General features: G+C 44.1%; 1 protein-coding gene across 5 annotated transcripts in view; it reads left to right on the plus strand.

The window, feature by feature from the left end:
• The window catches only part of C5H8orf34 (chromosome 5 C8orf34 homolog), a 603,368-nt gene that overhangs the window by 467,213 nt on the left and 115,224 nt on the right, over positions 1–20,931 (plus strand). For all 5 annotated transcript variants that reach the window (XM_063923877.1, XM_063923875.1, XM_063923876.1 and 2 more), the window contains one exon: positions 15,678–15,798. In XM_063923877.1, coding sequence (XP_063779947.1) covers positions 15,678–15,798 — 121 coding nt within the window. The remainder of the gene's footprint in view (positions 1–15,677; positions 15,799–20,931) is intronic.

The following is a 20,931-nucleotide window of genomic DNA, read 5'->3' on the forward strand; positions in this document are numbered from 1 at the left end:
ATGAAACGCAGGAGGCTATCCTGAAGTCTGTATATACACACTCAGGTTATATACTGAGACCTGCAATTGCCTCAGCTTAAATAGTGCTGCTGCAGCGTGGTCTGATACCCTGTCAGATAATATTAATACTCTAAGACAGGGATAATATTTTGCTAACATAGAGCATATTAAAGACGTCGTCTTATATATAAAGGATGCACAGAGGGATATTTGCCGGCTGGCATCCAGAATTAATGTAATGTCCATTCTGCCAGGAGGGTATTAGAAACCCGGCAGTGGACAGGTGATGCTGCCTGTAAAAGGCACATGGAGATTCTGCCTTATAAGGGTGAGGAATTGTTTGGGGATGGTCTCTGGGACCTCGTATCCACAGCAACAGCTGGGAAGAAATTTTTTTTACCTCAGGTTTCCTCACAGCCTAAGAAAGCACCGTATTTTTAGGTACAGTCCTTTCAGCTTCAGAAAAGCAAGCGGGTCAAAGGCGCTTCCTTTCTGCACAGAGACAAGGGAAGAAGGAAAAAGCTGCACCCGCAGCCAGTTCCCAGGATCAAAAATCTTCCCCCGCTTCCTCTGAGTCCACCGCATGATGCTGGGGCTCCACAGGTGGAGACAGGTGCGGTAGGGGCGCGTCTCGGGAACTTCAGGGACCAGTGGGCTTGCCCACAGGTGGATCCCTAGGTTCTGCAAATAGTATCACAGGGATACAGGCTGGAGTTCGAGGCGACTCCCCCTCGCCGTTACCTCACATCAGCCTTGCCTGCTGCCTCGGAGAAAGGTAGTACTGGCGGCAATTCACAAGCTGTACTTCCAGCAGGTGAAATCAAGGTACCCCTCCTTCAACAAGGCAGGGGTTACTATTCCAAAATGTTGTGGTACCGAAACCAGACGGTTCGGTGAGACCCATTCTAAAATTGAAAGCCTTGAACACTTATATACGAAGGTTCAAGTTCAAAATAGAATCGCTCAGGGCGATTATTGCAAGCCTGGAGAATTTCAGGGTATCACTGGACATCAAGGATGCTTACCTGCATGTCCCTATTTACCCTCTTCACCAGGAGTACCTCAAAATTGTGGTACAGGATTGTCATTACCAATTCCAGACGTTGCCGTTGGTCTGTCCCCGGCACCGAGGGTATTTACCAAGGTAATGGCCGAAATAATTATCCCGTACTTGGACGATCTCCTTATAAAGGCGAGGTCCAGGGAGCAGTTGTTCGTCGGAGTAGCACTATCTCGGGAAGTGCTACAACAGCACGGCTGATTTCTGAATATTCCAAAGTCGCAGCTGGTTCCTACGATGCGTCTACTGTTCCTGGGTATGGTTCTGGACACAGAACAGGATAAAAAGGGTTTCTCCTGAAGGAGAAGTCCAAGGAGTTGTCGTCTCTAGACAGAGACCTCCTAATACAGATACAGGTGTCGGTGCATCAATGCACGCGAGCCCTGGGAAAGATGGTAGCTTCTTACGAAGAAATTCCATTCGCCAGGCTCCATGCAAGGATCTTCCAGTGGGATCTGTGGGACAAGTGGTCCGGGTCGCATCTTCAGATGCATCGGCGGATAACCCTGTCTCCAAGGGCCAGGGTGTCGCTGTTGTGGTGGCTGCAGAGTGCTCATCTTTTAGGGGGCCGCAGATTCGGCATACAGGACTGGGTCCTGGTGACCACGGATGCCAGCCTTCGAGGCTGGGGGGCGGTCACACAGGGAAGAAACTTCCAAGGCTATGGAAAAGTCAGGAGACTTCCCTACACATAAATATTCTGGAACTAAGGGCCATTTACAATGCCCTAAGTCAGGCTAGACCCCTGCTTCAACACCGGCCGGTGCTGATCCAGTCAGACAACATCACGGCGGTCGCTCATGTAAACCGACAGGGCGGCACAAGAAGCAGGATGGCGATGGCAGAAGTCACAAGGATTCTCCGATGGGCGGAAAATCATGTGTTAGCACTGTCAGCAGTGTTCATTCCCGGAGTGGACAACTGAGAAGCAGACTTTCTCAGAAGACACGACCTCCACCCGGGAGAGTGGGGACTTCATCCAGAAGTCTTCCAAATGATTGTACACCATTGGGAAAGGCCACAGGTGGACATAATGGCGTTCCGCCTCAACAAACAGCTACAAAGATATTGCGCCAGGTCAAGGGACCCTCAGGCGATAGCTGTGGACGCTCTGGTAACACCGTGGGTGTACCAGTCGGTGTATGTGTTCCCTTCTCTGCCTCTCTTACGCAGGGTAATGATAATAATAAGAAGGAGAGGAGTAAGAACTATACTCATTGTTCCAGGTTGGCCAAAAAGAGCTTTGTACCCAGAACTCCAAGAAATGATCTCAGAGGACCCATGGCCTCTGCCGCTTAGACAGGACCTGCTGCAGCAGGGGGCCTGTCTGTTCCAAGACGTACCGCGGCTGCGTTTGACGGCCTGGCGGTTGAACGCCGGATCCTAAAGGAAAAGGGCATTCCGGAGGAAGTTATCCCTACGCTATTTAAAGCTAGGACAGAAGTGAACGCAAACCATTATCACCGCGTATGGCGGAAATATGTTGCGTGCTGTGAGGCCAGGAAGGCCCCAAAGGAGAAATTTCAGCTAGGTCGATTTCTGCACTTCCTACAGTCAGAGGTGACTATGGGCCTATAATTGGGTTCCATTAAGGTCCAGATTTCGGCTCTATCGATTTTCTTCCAAAATAGAACTGGCTTCACTGCCTGAAGTTCAGACTTTTGTTAAGGGAGTGCTGCATAGTCAGCCCCCGTTTGTGCCTCGAGTGGCACCGTGGGATCTCAACGTGGTGTTGGATTTCCTGAAGTCGCATTGGGTTGAGCCACTTAAATCCGTGGAGCTACAATACCTCACGTGGAAAGTGGTCATGCTGTTGGCCTTGGCGTCGGCCAGGCGTGTATCAGAATTGGCGGCTTTGTCATACAAAAGCCCTTATCTGTATTTTATATGGCTAAGGCGGAATTGAGGACTCGTTCCCAATTCCTTCCTAAGGTGGTATCAGTTTTTCATGTGAACCAACCTGTTGTGGTGCCTGTGGCTACTTGGGACTTGGAGTATTCCAAGTTACTGGACGTAGTCAGGGCCCTGAAAAGTATATGTTTCCAGGACGGCTGGAGTCAGGAAAACTGACTCGCTATTTATCCTGTATGCACCCAACAAGCTGGGTGCTCCTGCTTCTAAGCAGACTATTGCTCGCTGGATTTGTAGCACGATTCAACTTGCACATGCTGCGGCTGGACTGCCGCACCCTAAATCTGTAAAAGCCCATTCCACGAGGAAAGGGGCTCTTCTTGGTCGGGTTCAAATACTTTTGCAAGAGTCTACAAGTTTGATACCCTGGCTGAGGAGGACCTAGAGGTTGCTCATTCGGTGCTGCAGAGTCATCCGCACTCTCCCGCCCATTTGGGAGCTTTGGTATAATAATCCCCATGGTCCTTACGGAGTCCCAGCATCCACTTAGGACGTCAGAGAAAATAAGATTTTACTCACCGGTAAATCTATTTCTCGTAGTCCGTAGTGGATGCTGGGCGCCCATCCTAAGTGCGGATTGTCTGCAATACTTGTTTATAGTTATTGCTTAACTAAAGGGTTATTGTTGAGCCATCTGTTGAGAGGCTCAGTTCTATTTCATACTGTTAACTGGGTATAGTATCACGAGTTATACGGTGTGATTGGTGTGGCTGGTATGAGTCTTACCCGGGATTCAAAAATCCTTCCTTATTGTGTCAGCTCTTCCGGGCACAGTATCCTAACTGAGGTCTGGAGGAGGGTCTTAGTGGGAGGAGCCAGTGCACACCAGGTAGTCCTAAAGCTTTCTTTAGTTGTGCCCAGTCTCCTGCGGAGCCGCTTATCCCCATGGTCCTTACAGAGTCCCAGCATCCACTACGGACTACGAGAAATAGATTTACCGGTGAGTAAAATCTTATTATTTTTTACTCTCTGTTTTATATCTATTATACCGTCTGGTTTTCTTCAATGTCTGCGCTGTAATTTCTGTTGGGTTCTGATTGTATCTGTTCATGTAAAATGACTATTGTATGGATTTAATTTTAACCCTTGTGTTGACAGCTGTATCTTTGTTATACTATGGCATTGTATACTGCTGTGTGATGTGTAATTTGAAATAGTCATAAAAATTGCTGTATTGAGGAAAAAAATGATCTGGTCAGGACAGTAAAAAAACAATCTCAATAAACCATCGAGAACAATTTTTTTCATTACATACTGTATGCAGACTTTGCAGCTACAGCAATTATTGTGCTTCAAGATAAACATGTGGTTTTTTTTTTTTATCCCTTTTGAACAGATTCTTCTAAAGACCTAAGTACACTGTATTGCCTACCAGGCTAGATTATTGGTAACTATTGATCATTAAATAACATCACTAACGCCTGGGACCACTGTTACTTGAACAAAGAAAGTCCAAATGCCACTGACAGTACAATTGTGTTTGACATGCAGTTTCTTTACTCATGGCAACATTATACATAACTATAGATATTTGGGAAGAGTTCCTTAAGACCAGACAGTGTGGCATCACCATGAAGTGCACTGGGAAGGCCAGTAATGTGATTTGTATCACTCATCCAGTCTGCTCCATAAATGAGGTCCTCTGACATCACGGTCACTGGTCAGGAGCACTAATTCATATTGCATCCCAGCACCAGAGTTCAGAACATTGCACAGTTACTGTAACAGGGTCATATTGCATCCCAGCACCAGAGTTCAGAACATTGCACAGTTACTGTAACAGGGTCATATTGCATCCCAGCACCAGAGTGCAGAACATTGCACAGTTACTGTAACAGAGTCATATTGCATCCCAGCACCAGAGTGCAGAACATTGCACAGTTACTGTAACAGGGTCATATTGCATCCCAGCACCAGAGTGCAGAACATTGCACAGTTACTGTAACAGGGTCATATTGCATCCAGCACCAGAGTGCAGAACATTGCACAGTTACTGTAACAGGGTCATATTGCATCCAGCACCAGAGTGCAGAACATTGCACAGTTACTGTAACAGAGTCATATTGCATCCCAGCACCAGAGTGCAGAACATTGCACAGTTACTGTAACAGGGTCATATTGCATCGCAGCACCAGAGTGCAGAACATTGCACAGTTACTGTAACAGGGTCATATTGCATCCCAGCACCAGAGTGCAGAACATTGCACAGTTACTGTAACAGGGTCATATTGCATCCCAGCACCAGAGTGCAGAACATTGCACAGTTACTGTAACAGGGTCATATTGCATCCAGCACCAGAGTGCAGAACATTACACAGTTACTGTAACAGGGTCATATTGCATCCCAGCACCAGAGTGCAGAACATTACACAGTTACTGTAACACGGTCAGATTGCATCCAGCACCAGAGTGCAGAACATTGCACAGTTACGGTAACAGAGTCATATTGCATCCCAGCACCAGAGTGCAGAACATTGCACAGTTACTGTAACAGGGTCATATTGCATCCAGCACCAGAGTGCAGAACATTGCACAGTTACTGTAACAGAGTCATATTGCATCCCAGCACCAGAGTGCAGAACATTGCACAGTTACTGTAACAGAGTCATATTGCATCCCAGCACCAGAGTGCAGAACATTGCACAGTTACTGTAACAGGGTCATATTGCATCCCAGCACCAGAGTGCAGAACATTGCACAGTTACTGTAACAGGGTCATATTGCATCCAGCACCAGAGTGCAGAACATTGCACAGTTACTGTAACAGAGTCATATTGCATCCCAGCACCAGAGTGCAGAACATTGCACAGTTACTGTAACAGAGTCATATTGCATCCCAGCACCAGAGTGCAGAACATTGCACAGTTACTGTAACAGGGTCATATTGCATCCCAGCACCAGAGTGCAGAACATTACACAGTTACTGTAACAGGGTCATATTGCATCCCAGCACCAGAGTGCAGAACATTGCACAGTTACTGTAACAGGGTCATATTGCATCCAGCACCAGAGTGCAGAACATTGCACAGTTACTGTAACAGAGTCATATTGCATCCCAGCACCAGAGTGCAGAACATTGCACAGTTACTGTAACAGGGTCATATTGCATCCCAGCACCAGAGTGCAGAACATTGCACAGTTACTGTAACAGGGTCATATTGCATCCAGCACCAGAGTGCAGAACATTGCACAGTTACTGTAACAGAGTCATATTGCATCCCAGCACCAGAGTGCAGAACATTGCACAGTTACTGTAACAGAGTCATATTGCATCCCAGCACCAGAGTGCAGAACATTGCACAGTTACTGTAACAGGGTCATATTGCATCCCAGCACCAGAGTGCAGAACATTACACAGTTACTGTAACAGGGTCATATTGCATCCCAGCACCAGAGTGCAGAACATTACACAGTTACTGTAACACGGTCAGATTGCATCCAGCACCAGAGTGCAGAACATTGCACAGTTACGGTAACAGAGTCATATTGCATCCCAGCACCAGAGTGCAGAACATTGCACAGTTACTGTAACAGGGTCATATTGCATCCAGCACCAGAGTGCAGAACATTGCACAGTTACTGTAACAGAGTCATATTGCATCCCAGCACCAGAGTGCAGAACATTGCACAGTTACTGTAACAGGGTCATATTGCATCCAGCACCAGAGTGCAGAACATTGCACAGTTACAGTAACAGGGTCATATTGCATCCCAGCACAAGAGTGCAGAACATTGCACAGTTACAGTAACAGGGTCATATTGCATCCCAGCACCAGAGTGCAGAACATTGCACAGTTACTGTAACAGGGTCATATTGCATCCAGCACCAGAGTGCAGAACATTGCACAGTTACTGTAACAGAGTCATATTGCATCCAGCACCAGAGTGCAGAACATTGCACAGTTACTGTAACAGAGTCATATTGCATCCAGCACCAGAGTGCAGAACATTGCACAGTTACTGTAACAGGGTCATATTGTATCCCAGCACCAGAGTGCAGAACATTGCACAGTTACTGTAACAGGGTCATATTGCATCCCAGCACCAGAGTGCAGAACATTGCACAGTTACAGTAACAGGGTCATATTGCATCCCAGCACCAGAGTGCAGAACATTGCACAGTTACTGTAACAGGGTCATATTGCATCCCAGCACCAGAGTGCAGAACATTGCACAGTTACTGTAACAGGGTCATATTGCATCCCAGCACCAGAGTGCAGAACATTACACAGTTACTGTAACAGAGTCATATTGCATCCAGCACCAGAGTGCAGAACATTGCACAGTTACAGTAACAGGGTCAAATTGCATCCAGCACCAGAGTGCAGAACATTGCACAGTTACTGTAACAGAGTCATATTGCATCCAGCACCAGAGTGCAGAACATTACACAGTTACTGTAACAGAGTCATATTGCATCCCAGCACCAGAGTGCAGAACATTGCACAGTTACTGTAACAGGGTCATATTGCATCCCAGCACCAGAGTGCAGAACATTGCACAGTTACAGTAACAGAGTCATATTGCATCCAGCACCAGAGTGCAGAACATTGCACAGTTACAGTAACAGGGTCAAATTGCATCCAGCACCAGAGTGCAGAACATTACACAGTTACAGTAACAGGGTCATATTGCATCCAGCACCAGAGTGCAGAACATTGCACAGTTACAGTAACAGGGTCATATTGCATCCAGCACCAGAGTGCAGAACATTGCACAGTTACAGTAACAGGGTCAAATTGCATCCAGCACCAGAGTGCAGAACATTACACAGTTACTGTAACAGAGTCATATTGCATCCCAGCACCAGAGTGCAGAACATTGCACAGTTACAGTAACAGGGTCATATTGCATCCCAGCACCAGAGTGCAGAACATTGCACAGTTACTGTAACAGAGTCATATTGCATCCAGCACCAGAGTGCAGAACATTGCACAGTTACTGTAACAGAGTCATATTGCATCCCAGCACCAGAGTGCAGAACATTGCACAGTTACAGTAACAGGGTCAAATTGCATCCAGCACCAGAGTGCAGAACATTACACAGTTACTGTAACAGAGTCATATTGCATCCCAGCACCAGAGTGCAGAACATTGCACAGTTACTGTAACAGAGTCATATTGCATCCAGCACCAGAGTGCAGAACATTGCACAGTTACAGTAACAGGGTCAAATTGCATCCCAGCACCAGAGTGCAGAACATTGCACAGTTACAGTAACAGGGTCATATTGCATCCCAGCACCAGAGTGCAGAACATTGCACAGTTACAGTAACAGGGTCAAATTGCATCCAGCACCAGAGTGCAGAACATTGCACAGTTACAGTAACAGGGTCAAATTGCATCCCAGCACCAGAGTGCAGAACATTGCACAGTTACTGTAACAGAGTCATATTGCATCCAGCACCAGAGTGCAGAACATTGCACAGTTACTGTAACAGAGTCATATTGCATCCAGCACCAGAGTGCAGAACATTGCACAGTTACTGTAACAGGGTCATATTGTATCCCAGCACCAGAGTGCAGAACATTGCACAGTTACTGTAACAGGGTCATATTGCATCCCAGCACCAGAGTGAACATTGCACAGTTACTGTAACAGGGTCATATTGCATCCAGCACCAGAGTGCAGAACATTGCACAGTTACTGTAACAGGGTCATATTGCATCCCAGCACCAGAGTGCAGAACATTGCACAGTTACTGTAACAGGGTCATATTGCATCGCAGCACCAGAGTGCAGAACATTGCACAGTTACTGTAACAGGGTCATATTGCATCCCAGCACCAGAGTGCAGAACATTGCACAGTTACTGTAACAGGGTCATATTGCATCCCAGCACCAGAGTGCAGAACATTGCACAGTTACTGTAACAGGGTCATATTGCATCCAGCACCAGAGTGCAGAACATTGCACAGTTACTGTAACAGGGTCATATTGCATCCAGCACCAGAGTGCAGAACATTGCACAGTTACGGTAACAGAGTCATATTGCATCCCAGCACCAGAGTGCAGAACATTGCACAGTTACTGTAACAGGGTCATATTGCATCCAGCACCAGAGTGCAGAACATTGCACAGTTACTGTAACAGAGTCATATTGCATCCCAGCACCAGAGTGCAGAACATTGCACAGTTACTGTAACAGGGTCATATTGCATCCAGCACCAGAGTGCAGAACATTGCACAGTTACAGTAACAGGGTCATATTGCATCCCAGCACAAGAGTGCAGAACATTGCACAGTTACAGTAACAGGGTCATATTGCATCCCAGCACCAGAGTGCAGAACATTGCACAGTTACTGTAACAGGGTCATATTGCATCCAGCACCAGAGTGCAGAACATTGCACAGTTACTGTAACAGAGTCATATTGCATCCAGCACCAGAGTGCAGAACATTGCACAGTTACTGTAACAGAGTCATATTGCATCCAGCACCAGAGTGCAGAACATTGCACAGTTACTGTAACAGGGTCATATTGTATCCCAGCACCAGAGTGCAGAACATTGCACAGTTACTGTAACAGGGTCATATTGCATCCCAGCACCAGAGTGCAGAACATTGCACAGTTACAGTAACAGGGTCATATTGCATCCCAGCACCAGAGTGCAGAACATTGCACAGTTACTGTAACAGGGTCATATTGCATCCCAGCACCAGAGTGCAGAACATTGCACAGTTACTGTAACAGGGTCATATTGCATCCCAGCACCAGAGTGCAGAACATTACACAGTTACTGTAACAGAGTCATATTGCATCCAGCACCAGAGTGCAGAACATTGCACAGTTACAGTAACAGGGTCAAATTGCATCCAGCACCAGAGTGCAGAACATTGCACAGTTACTGTAACAGAGTCATATTGCATCCAGCACCAGAGTGCAGAACATTACACAGTTACTGTAACAGAGTCATATTGCATCCCAGCACCAGAGTGCAGAACATTGCACAGTTACTGTAACAGGGTCATATTGCATCCCAGCACCAGAGTGCAGAACATTGCACAGTTACAGTAACAGAGTCATATTGCATCCAGCACCAGAGTGCAGAACATTGCACAGTTACAGTAACAGGGTCAAATTGCATCCAGCACCAGAGTGCAGAACATTACACAGTTACAGTAACAGGGTCATATTGCATCCAGCACCAGAGTGCAGAACATTGCACAGTTACAGTAACAGGGTCATATTGCATCCAGCACCAGAGTGCAGAACATTGCACAGTTACAGTAACAGGGTCAAATTGCATCCAGCACCAGAGTGCAGAACATTACACAGTTACTGTAACAGAGTCATATTGCATCCCAGCACCAGAGTGCAGAACATTGCACAGTTACAGTAACAGGGTCATATTGCATCCCAGCACCAGAGTGCAGAACATTGCACAGTTACTGTAACAGAGTCATATTGCATCCAGCACCAGAGTGCAGAACATTGCACAGTTACTGTAACAGAGTCATATTGCATCCCAGCACCAGAGTGCAGAACATTGCACAGTTACAGTAACAGGGTCAAATTGCATCCAGCACCAGAGTGCAGAACATTACACAGTTACTGTAACAGAGTCATATTGCATCCCAGCACCAGAGTGCAGAACATTGCACAGTTACTGTAACAGAGTCATATTGCATCCAGCACCAGAGTGCAGAACATTGCACAGTTACAGTAACAGGGTCAAATTGCATCCCAGCACCAGAGTGCAGAACATTGCACAGTTACAGTAACAGGGTCATATTGCATCCCAGCACCAGAGTGCAGAACATTGCACAGTTACAGTAACAGGGTCAAATTGCATCCAGCACCAGAGTGCAGAACATTGCACAGTTACAGTAACAGGGTCAAATTGCATCCCAGCACCAGAGTGCAGAACATTGCACAGTTACTGTAACAGAGTCATATTGCATCCAGCACCAGAGTGCAGAACATTGCACAGTTACTGTAACAGAGTCATATTGCATCCAGCACCAGAGTGCAGAACATTGCACAGTTACTGTAACAGGGTCATATTGTATCCCAGCACCAGAGTGCAGAACATTGCACAGTTACTGTAACAGGGTCATATTGCATCCCAGCACCAGAGTGAACATTGCACAGTTACTGTAACAGGGTCATATTGCATCCAGCACCAGAGTGCAGAACATTGCACAGTTACTGTAACAGGGTCATATTGCATCCCAGCACCAGAGTGCAGAACATTGCACAGTTACTGTAACAGGGTCATATTGCATCGCAGCACCAGAGTGCAGAACATTGCACAGTTACTGTAACAGGGTCATATTGCATCCCAGCACCAGAGTGCAGAACATTGCACAGTTACTGTAACAGGGTCATATTGCATCCCAGCACCAGAGTGCAGAACATTGCACAGTTACTGTAACAGGGTCATATTGCATCCAGCACCAGAGTGCAGAACATTGCACAGTTACTGTAACAGGGTCATATTGCATCCAGCACCAGAGTGCAGAACATTGCACAGTTACTGTAACAGGGTCATATTGCATCCCAGCACCAGAGTGCAGAACATTGCACAGTTACAGTAACAGGGTCAAATTGCATCCCAGCACCAGAGTGCAGAACATTACACAGTTACTGTAACAGGGTCATATTGCATCCAGCACCAGAGTGCAGAACATTGCACAGTTACAGTAACAGGGTCAAATTGCATCCCAGCACCAGAGTGCAGAACATTGCACAGTTACAGTAACAGGGTCATATTGCATCCAGCACCAGAGTGCAGAACATTGCACAGTTACTGTAACAGGGTCATATTGCATCCCAGCACCAGAGTGCAGAACATTGCACAGTTACAGTAACAGGGTCAAATTGCATCCAGCACCAGAGTGCAGAACATTACACAGTTACAGTAACAGGGTCATATTGCATCCCAGCACCAGAGTGCAGAACATTGCACAGTTACTGTAACAGGGTCATATTGCATCCCAGCACCAGAGTGCAGAACATTGCACAGTTACTGTAACAGGGTCATATTGCATCCAGCACCAGAGTGCAGAACATTGCACAGTTACTGTAACAGAGTCATATTGCATCCCAGCACCAGAGTGCAGAACATTGCACAGTTACTGTAACAGGGTCATATTGCATCCCAGCACCAGAGTGCAGAACATTGCACAGTTACTGTAACAGGGTCATATTGCATCCCAGCATCAGAGTGCAGAACATTGCACAGTTACTGTAACAGGGTCATATTGCATCCCAGCATCAGAGTGCAGAACATTGCACAGTTACAGTAACAGGGTCATATTGCATCCAGCACCAGAGTGCAGAACATTGCACAGTTACAGTAACAGGGTCATATTGCATCCCAGCACCAGAGTGCAGAACATTGCACAGTTACTGTAACAGGGTCATATTGCATCCCAGCACCAGAGTGCAGAACATTGCACAGTTACTGTAACAGGGTCAAATTGCATCCCAGCACCAGAGTGCAGAACATTGCACAGTTACAGTAACAGGGTCATATTGCATCCAGCACCAGAGTGCAGAACATTGCACAGTTACTGTAACAGGGTCAAATTGCATCCCAGCACCAGAGTGCAGAACATTGCACAGTTACAGTAACAGGGTCATATTGCATCCCAGCACCAGAGTGCAGAACATTGCACAGTTACAGTAACAGGGTCAAATTGCATCCAGCACCAGAGTGCAGAACATTGCACAGTTACTGTAACAGAGTCATATTGCATCCAGCACCAGAGTGCAGAACATTGCACAGTTACAGTAACAGGGTCATATTGCATCCCAGCACCAGAGTGCAGAACATTGCACAGTTACAGTAACAGGGTCATATTGCATCCAGCACCAGAGTGCAGAACATTACACAGTTACTGTAACAGAGTCATATTGCATCCCAGCACCAGAGTGCAGAACATTGCACAGTTACAGTAACAGGGTCAAATTGCATCCAGCACCAGAGTGCAGAACATTACACAGTTACTGTAACAGAGTCATATTGCATCCCAGCACCAGAGTGCAGAACATTGCACAGTTACAGTAACAGGGTCAAATTGCATCCAGCACCAGAGTGCAGAACATTGCACAGTTACAGTAACAGGGTCAAATTGCATCCAGCACCAGAGTGCAGAACATTGCACAGTTACAGTAACAGGGTCATATTGCATCCCAGCACCAGAGTGCAGAACATTGCACAGTTACAGTAACAGGGTCAAATTGCATCCAGCACCAGAGTGCAGAACATTGCACAGTTACTGTAACAGGGTCATATTGCATCCAGCACCAGAGTGCAGAACATTGCACAGTTACTGTAACAGGGTCATATTGCATCCCAGCACCAGAGTGCAGAACATTGCACAGTTACTGTAACAGGGTCATATTGCATCCCAGCACCAGAGTGCAGAACATTGCACAGTTACTGTAACAGAGTCATATTGCATCCCAGCACCAGAGTGCAGAACATTGCACAGTTACTGTAACAGAGTCATATTGCATCCAGCACCAGAGTGCAGAACATTGCACAGTTACTGTAACAGAGTCATATTGCATCCAGCACCAGAGTGCAGAACATTGCACAGTTACTGTAACAGAGTCATATTGCATCCCAGCACCAGAGTGCAGAACATTGCACAGTTACAGTAACAGGGTCAAATTGCATCCAGCACCAGAGTGCAGAACATTGCACAGTTACTGTAACAGAGTCATATTGCATCCAGCACCAGAGTGCAGAACATTGCACAGTTACTGTAACAGGGTCATATTGCATCCAGCACCAGAGTGCAGAACATTGCACAGTTACTGTAACAGAGTCATATTGCATCCCAGCACCAGAGTGCAGAACATTGCACAGTTACAGTAACAGGGTCAAATTGCATCCAGCACCAGAGTGCAGAACATTGCACAGTTACTGTAACAGGGTCATATTGCATCCCAGCACCAGAGTGCAGAACATTGCACAGTTACAGTAACAGGGTCAAATTGCATCCAGCACCAGAGTGCAGAACATTGCACAGTTACTGTAACAGAGTCATATTGCATCCAGCACCAGAGTGCAGAACATTGCACAGTTACTGTAACAGGGTCATATTGCATCCAGCACCAGAGTGCAGAACATTGCACAGTTACTGTAACAGAGTCATATTGCATCCCAGCACCAGAGTGCAGAACATTGCACAGTTACTGTAACAGGGTCATATTGCATCCAGCACCAGAGTGCAGAACATTGCACAGTTACTGTAACAGGGTCATATTGCATCCCAGCACCAGAGTGCAGAACATTGCACAGTTACAGTAACAGGGTCAAATTGCATCCAGCACGGGTCCCACTCACAATTAGCTGTTACTTTATCAAGCAACAAGAGTGGTAATTCTTCTTTCACACACATTATAGAGCTGCGTGGAATAAACCACAGGCATATTATTTAGTGCAGGATCTATTGATTGTGGCACCATGTGGATAATAAATTACCTAGAGCTGATCTATCTCCATTTATTGAATTGATATACTGTAAGTTGGCTATCCTGTCAGTTCACTCACCGTGGGACATGATATGCTATGTTTGTTTCCTGACTCTGAATGTATAGGAGGTTTCAAAGGATTCCTGATCCTGCATTAAGGACATTACTTACTGAATCTACACTGTTTGCGGTGTGTGCCATTGTCCATTTTAAAATGGGGGATGTGTTGTGAATTAGCCCACGCTGTAGTTATCTATTTATGTATAAAAGACTGAAGGAATTTAAATATGAGGTCAGACACCAGCTAATTATACAGTAGATTTCCTGAAAATGAGAAATCTGTATATACAGCAGATTCTGATGTTGTAGCCATGCACCAACATTGCAGTCTCTGGAGGAGAGGATGCCACTACCTCCTCCAGCCTGTTACGGTAAGCAGCAGCGTTAGGGGCAGATTTATCGAAGCTTGGAGAAAGATAAAGTAGCAGCCAATCAGCTCCTGTCTTTTTTCAGACACAGCCTGTAACGAGAGGTGCTGATCGGTACTTTATATCTCTCCAAACTTTAATAAATCTGCCCCTTAGTGTGCAATTCAAGGTGGAGCTCTGCTTCTGATGGTGAAGATGGAGCCACCTAGGGGGCAAGGGCTAGCTCACATTATTATATGCACTGTGACATCTATTGCTGGCCATATTGTTATTCAGTCTGGAGCACCTGAAGCCTGTCATGTGATTGGTAGTGTCTCATGTCTATATTCACATATATATTCATTTAAGTTATATAACAGCCCTTGTGAACCACGAATGAAATACTCCTAAATATGTGTAAATTTAGCCCTAAGGTGAGTAACTTTAGATGATTAGCCCTAAGGTGAGTAACCTTAGATGATTAAGAAAAAAATGTGTAATGTGTTTAATGTGTTTAAAGTTGAGTTTTTTCCTAAGGGAACCAAACTCCCAAATCTCTGTCTGCACGGATGACAGGTTTGATTGGCAAGAAATAATATGATGGAAATCCTCGTACATTGTGATAATGTTGTTAATGCGATGACTCTTCTACACTATAGTGGGCCAGACATCTTTTTTTTTTTTTTTTTACTGATGTCTTTAGAGAATTAACGTTCTATTCCTGAAAGTGGTTATAACTGTAGACAGTTCTAATAGGAAGCAACGCCAAAAAGCTCAAGTGTACAGGGAACATAAAATTATTGCTTTCCTATTTTCATATTTAATTTGTTCGTAAAAATATATTCTCTCACTTTTTGAACTTCTTTAGCGTCAACCAGTCTGGGACTCAAATGCCTTGTCTGCCAGAAGTGGGGGCTCATCGAACCAAAAACTCCTGAAGGAAGCTTTAACCGCAAAGGAACTGCAGAGCATGGAAAAGCATCTAGCTGGTATGTGCTGGAAACGGTGTTAGGTGGATGGGAATGTTCACCAGTCTTGGGTTAAGGGGGGAGCAAAATAAAACATCCAGCTGTATTTTATCAAGTGGGCTTCATTCTGTTCTGTAACATTATGTAAGCTGTGTTATCAGTAGAATGGGCAACAGCACTTTAAAACCTTTCAGCTGATGGTGAAGAGTCCATTTTAAATCCGCTTGCTTCTTTTCAGACTTTAAGTAATTTGCTAAATTGCACACAAAAAAAATAGGGACAGAATTCGTTTTATGAGTACTTACGGAAGATGTATTATTAAAGCTGCTGAATGTTTGTATAAACTCACTTTACATTTATAGTAAATGTTGCACCAATTTGTTCTCTCTCACAGGCTAATGCAAGTCTCACAAATCTCTAATAATATTTGTGCCAATTTATCAAACTGCCCTAAAAAGACAGATTTTTTTTTTTTTTTTTTATTACTGGGACTTTTCATGCACAATGCACTAGATCAGGCATTCCCAACCGCGGTCCTCAAGGCACACCAACAGTGCAGGTTTTAGTGATATCCAGGCTTCAGCACAGATGGTTTAATCAAAATAACAGAGCTACTAATTAAGTCACCTGTGCTAAAGCCTGGATATCACTAAAACCTGCACTGTTGGTGTGCCTTGAGGACCGTGGTTGGGAAACACTGCACTAGATGGTACTGTATATTTACTAAAGGTCCATTTTTATCGATTTAAAATATATAAAAAATCTTTAGTAAATATAACCCCTGGAATCCGGCATTCGTGTAAAAGAAAATTTAAAACATAGAGGCAAAACAAAAATTTCATTTTGCAAAAGATTTTTATTTTAAATAATAAAGCTTTTTTCATTTTATTTATTTATATATTATCAGTTATTTATATATTGCACACTTATTACGCAGCGCTTTACAGCGAATATTTGGCCATTCACATTAGTACCTGATCAGTGGAGTTTACAATCTACAGTGCATACAGAAAGTATTCACAGGGCTTCACTTTTTCCACATTTTGTTATGTTACAGCCTTATTCCAAAATGGAATAAATTCATTTTTTCTTTCAAAATTCTACACACAATACCCCATAATGACAACGTGAAAAAAGTTTTTTTGAGATTTCCTTTGCAAATTTATTAAAAATAAAAAAACTAGGAAATTACATATATATACTGTAAGTATTCACAGCCTTTGCCATGAAGCTCAAAATTGAGCTCAGGTGCATCCTGTTTCCACTGCTCATCCTTGAGATGTTCCTACAGCTTAATTGGAGTCCACCTGTGGTAAATTTAGTTGATTGGACATGATTTGGAAAAGCACACACCTGTCTATATGAAGTCCCACACTTGACAGTTCATGTCTGAACACAAACCAAGCATGAAGTCAAAGGAATTGTCTGCAGACCTCCGAAACAGGAGTGTCTCTAGGCACAAATCTGGGGAAGGGTACAGAAAAATATCTGCTGCTTTGAAGGTCCCAATGAGCACAATGGCATTATCAGTAAATGGAAGAAGGTCGGAACCACCAGGACTCTTCCTAGATCTGGCCGGCCATCTAAACTGAGCGATCGGGGGAGAAGGGCCCTAGTCAGGGAGGTGACCAAGAACCTGATGGTCATTCTGTCAGAGCTACAGATAATCTCTGTGGAGAGAGAAGAACCTTCCAGAAGGACAACCATCTCTGCAGCAATCCAACAATCATGCCTGTATGGCAGACGGAAGCCACTTCTTAGTAAAAAGCATATTGCAGCCCGCTTGGAGTTTGCCGAAATGCACTTGTAGGACTCTCAGACCATAAGAAACAAAATACTCTGGTCTGAAGAGACAAAGATTGAACTCTTTGGCGTGGATACCAGGCGTCATGTTTGGAGGAAACCAAGCACTGCTTATCACCAGGCCAATACCATCCCTACAGTGAAGCTTGGTGGTGGCAGCATCATGCTGTGGGGATGTTTTTCAGCAGCAGGAACTGGGAGACTAGTCAGGATAGTGAGAAAGATGAATGCATCAATGTACAGAGACATCCTGGATGAAAACCTGTTCCAGAGCACTCTTGACCTCAGACTGGGGCGACGGTTCATCTTTCAGCAGGACAATGACCCTAAGCACACAGCCAAGATATCAAAGGAGTGGCTTCAGGACAACTCTGTGAATATCCTTGAGTGGCCCAGCCAGAGCCCAGACTTGAATCCGATTGAACATCTCTGGAGAGATCTGAAAATGGCTGTGCACCAACGCTTCCCATCCAACCTGATGGAGCTTGAGAGGTGCTGCAAAGAGAAATGGGCGAAACTGGCCAAAGATAGGTGTGGCAAGCTTGTGGCATCATATTAAAAAAGACTTGACGCTGTAATTGCTGCCAAAGGTGCATCAAAAAAGTATTGAGCAAAGGCTGTGAATACTTATGCACATGTGATTTCTTAGTTTTTTATTTTTAATAAATTTGCAAAAATCGAAAAAAAAATTATTTCATGTTGTCATTATGGGGTATTGCGTGTAGAATTTGGGGTGGGAAAATGAATTTATTCCATTTTGTAATAATTCTGTAATATAACAAAATGTGGAAAAAGTGAAGCGCTGTGAATACTTTCCGGATGCACTGTATATTCCTTACACACATTCATGCTAGGATTAATTTTTATTTTTGTTGGTAGCCAATTAACCTACCAGTAAATTTTTGGATTGTGGGAGGAAATTGGATTACCTGGAGGAAGCCCAACGGTAAGAATATATAAACTCCACACAGTTAAGGCCATGGTGGGACTCGAACCCGTGACCTCAGTGCTGTGAGGCAGTAATGCTAACCATTACACCTTCGTGCTGCCCATTTCTACCACATTATGGACAATATATGCTTTGAATAATAGCACCAGCAATGGCCACATCCGGCAACACCTGGTAAAGGCCGTCTCAGGTTGCGGGCAATAAGAAATTGAAAGAATGCCAACCTGGCGAAAAAAGTTGTTTTCTACAGATTTAGAGATCTTTTCCATTTGATACATAGAATCCTGTGTCTGGCCATTATTTTTAAGAAAAACATCACACTTAATTAAACATGAAGTTTGTTTAGTCAATAAATGCCATTGCTTTCTTTTGGATTTGAACGGCAGTAAATTATTTATAGGTGAAGATTCTCATGAATAATATTTATTCAGAGGCATGAAGGGTTGGGATATTAGGAAAATAATTTCAAGTGAAAGATGTTCACTAGCAAAAACTGGGAAAAGCAGGACACCTGGAAAACCTAGATACAGTATAATATTAAAGAATGATGAACAGCAATCAACCAAGGAGGTGGCTGTAGTATACTAGGGTGAGCAGACTGTAAATAGGATATTGTCAAATTTCCAATTAAGCCAAGATGATTATCAAGCTTTATAAAATGCCTTATAAGTTAAAGTATCTGTTCTTGTTGTTTATACAAAACATCATGAAGTTAAACTAGTTCTCATTTTGAAAAAACTTCTGAGGTAGAAGAAAAATTGTATTTTGTAAAAGTTGTTTTGAAGCCGCAAAGTTAGAAAGATAATGTCATTCGCTTTTTCCCTTTTTCTGTAGCCATTTTTGTTTTCCTTTGTGATGCAAATTTTCAGATATCATTTATAAAACTATTGGTATTTTTTGTTCTTAATTGAAATTTTTTTTTTATGTAGTTGTGCATCTTATAATTTTAGACAGTATATTGTTTGTATAAGAACTGTTTTCAACATGATTGTATTACATTTCTGTAAGGGCAAATAGAATAACCGGTTGTAGTTCATTAGCTCTACAGTAAAAAGATAGACAGTCAATAGGTTGACCTTAAATGGTCGACAGGGTCAAAAGGTCAAAGTTGGTTTTTTTTTGTATTTTTGGTGTCATTTTGTATGTTTCACCATATGTGGGAACGTGTACACTCGCGGCCTCGCTTCAGTCGCTACGCTTCGGGGAAGGTGCCTTACTGCATTTGCCGCAGATTATTATTCACAATAGAATAATGTGAAAAAAGGAGGTGTTCACTTATATATATGGGGGCGCAGTTGTCTATTAAAAACCAGGTGTGTTTTCCAGAGGTAGATAAATTCAAATACTTATCCTTATTGGTATGTTATGCGGCCTCTGGATGGGTCTTTGTCCCTCAATCTTGTTTCTCCAGATTGGAAGCATATAGAAAATGAAATAGTAAACGGTTTTAGTAGGTTCATCCACAATCACATCAAGGAAGAAAATGCATGTGGTATTTATTTAATCTAAAGCTAGTAACCACTTTTCAGCGTACCTAAACGTACACAAATAATGTGTGCAGTAGTCACATAAAGGCTTCTCTTTCACCAGACATATGCTTCATAATATGTACAGTAGATGTGTGAGCATACCTTTACTTACACTAGACAATATTAGTATGTGCCCATAAAGGTATCTTTTTATCTTTAAAAGTAGTTCAGCATAGGGGGCGTACCTGTACTCAGGTTGCACGCGTTTCAAGAGTTGTCATCTCTTTTTCAAATCCATGCCTTGAAAAAGGGAGGACAACTCTCAAAACGTGTCGGCAGGAGGCTTTGCGTCAGACTTTTTTAGCACTGGTCTCAGTTCTCCTGAAAAGAGCGAAGAAAAGAAACCTTGATGTGAATAGTACAACAACATGCAGCGTGAGTATGGGTACGCCCCTATGCTGAACTATTTTTACAGATAAAAAGATACTTTTACTCCTGTACTGCACCCAGATACGTATCCCCAAAGAGTTCCCGACTGGTATCATTAGTGTGGGTGTTACAGTGAGCAGGCTGTTTTAGCATGGTGCTGCTAAAACAGCCTAGTGTGAAAATTACAAAAGTTTACTGGCAGATTCTCTAAAGCCATCTTCCAAGGCTAAGAAAGGCTTTTTCATCAAGGATATATTATTTCAGTATAAGGTACTGATTTGGGGACTTACAGGGTTTCCGCAACCTCTCAAAGGGCCTTGAACCAGCTCTTGAAGCCGCAACAGGAGTATGCAGCTCGGCTTATTTAGACAATGTAGTCATCCACTCCCAGGACTGGGAGTCACATATATCCAAGGTGGAGGTGGTGTTTGCATTATTCATTGTTGGTGGGTCTGATTGCCAGTCCTGAGAAGTGTGAGAAGCCAAGTACTTTAGGTACGTGGT

This window comes from Pseudophryne corroboree, chromosome 5 (genome assembly GCF_028390025.1).
Source record: "Pseudophryne corroboree isolate aPseCor3 chromosome 5, aPseCor3.hap2, whole genome shotgun sequence".
In the NCBI taxonomy this organism is placed as follows: Eukaryota; Metazoa; Chordata; class Amphibia; order Anura; family Myobatrachidae; genus Pseudophryne; species Pseudophryne corroboree.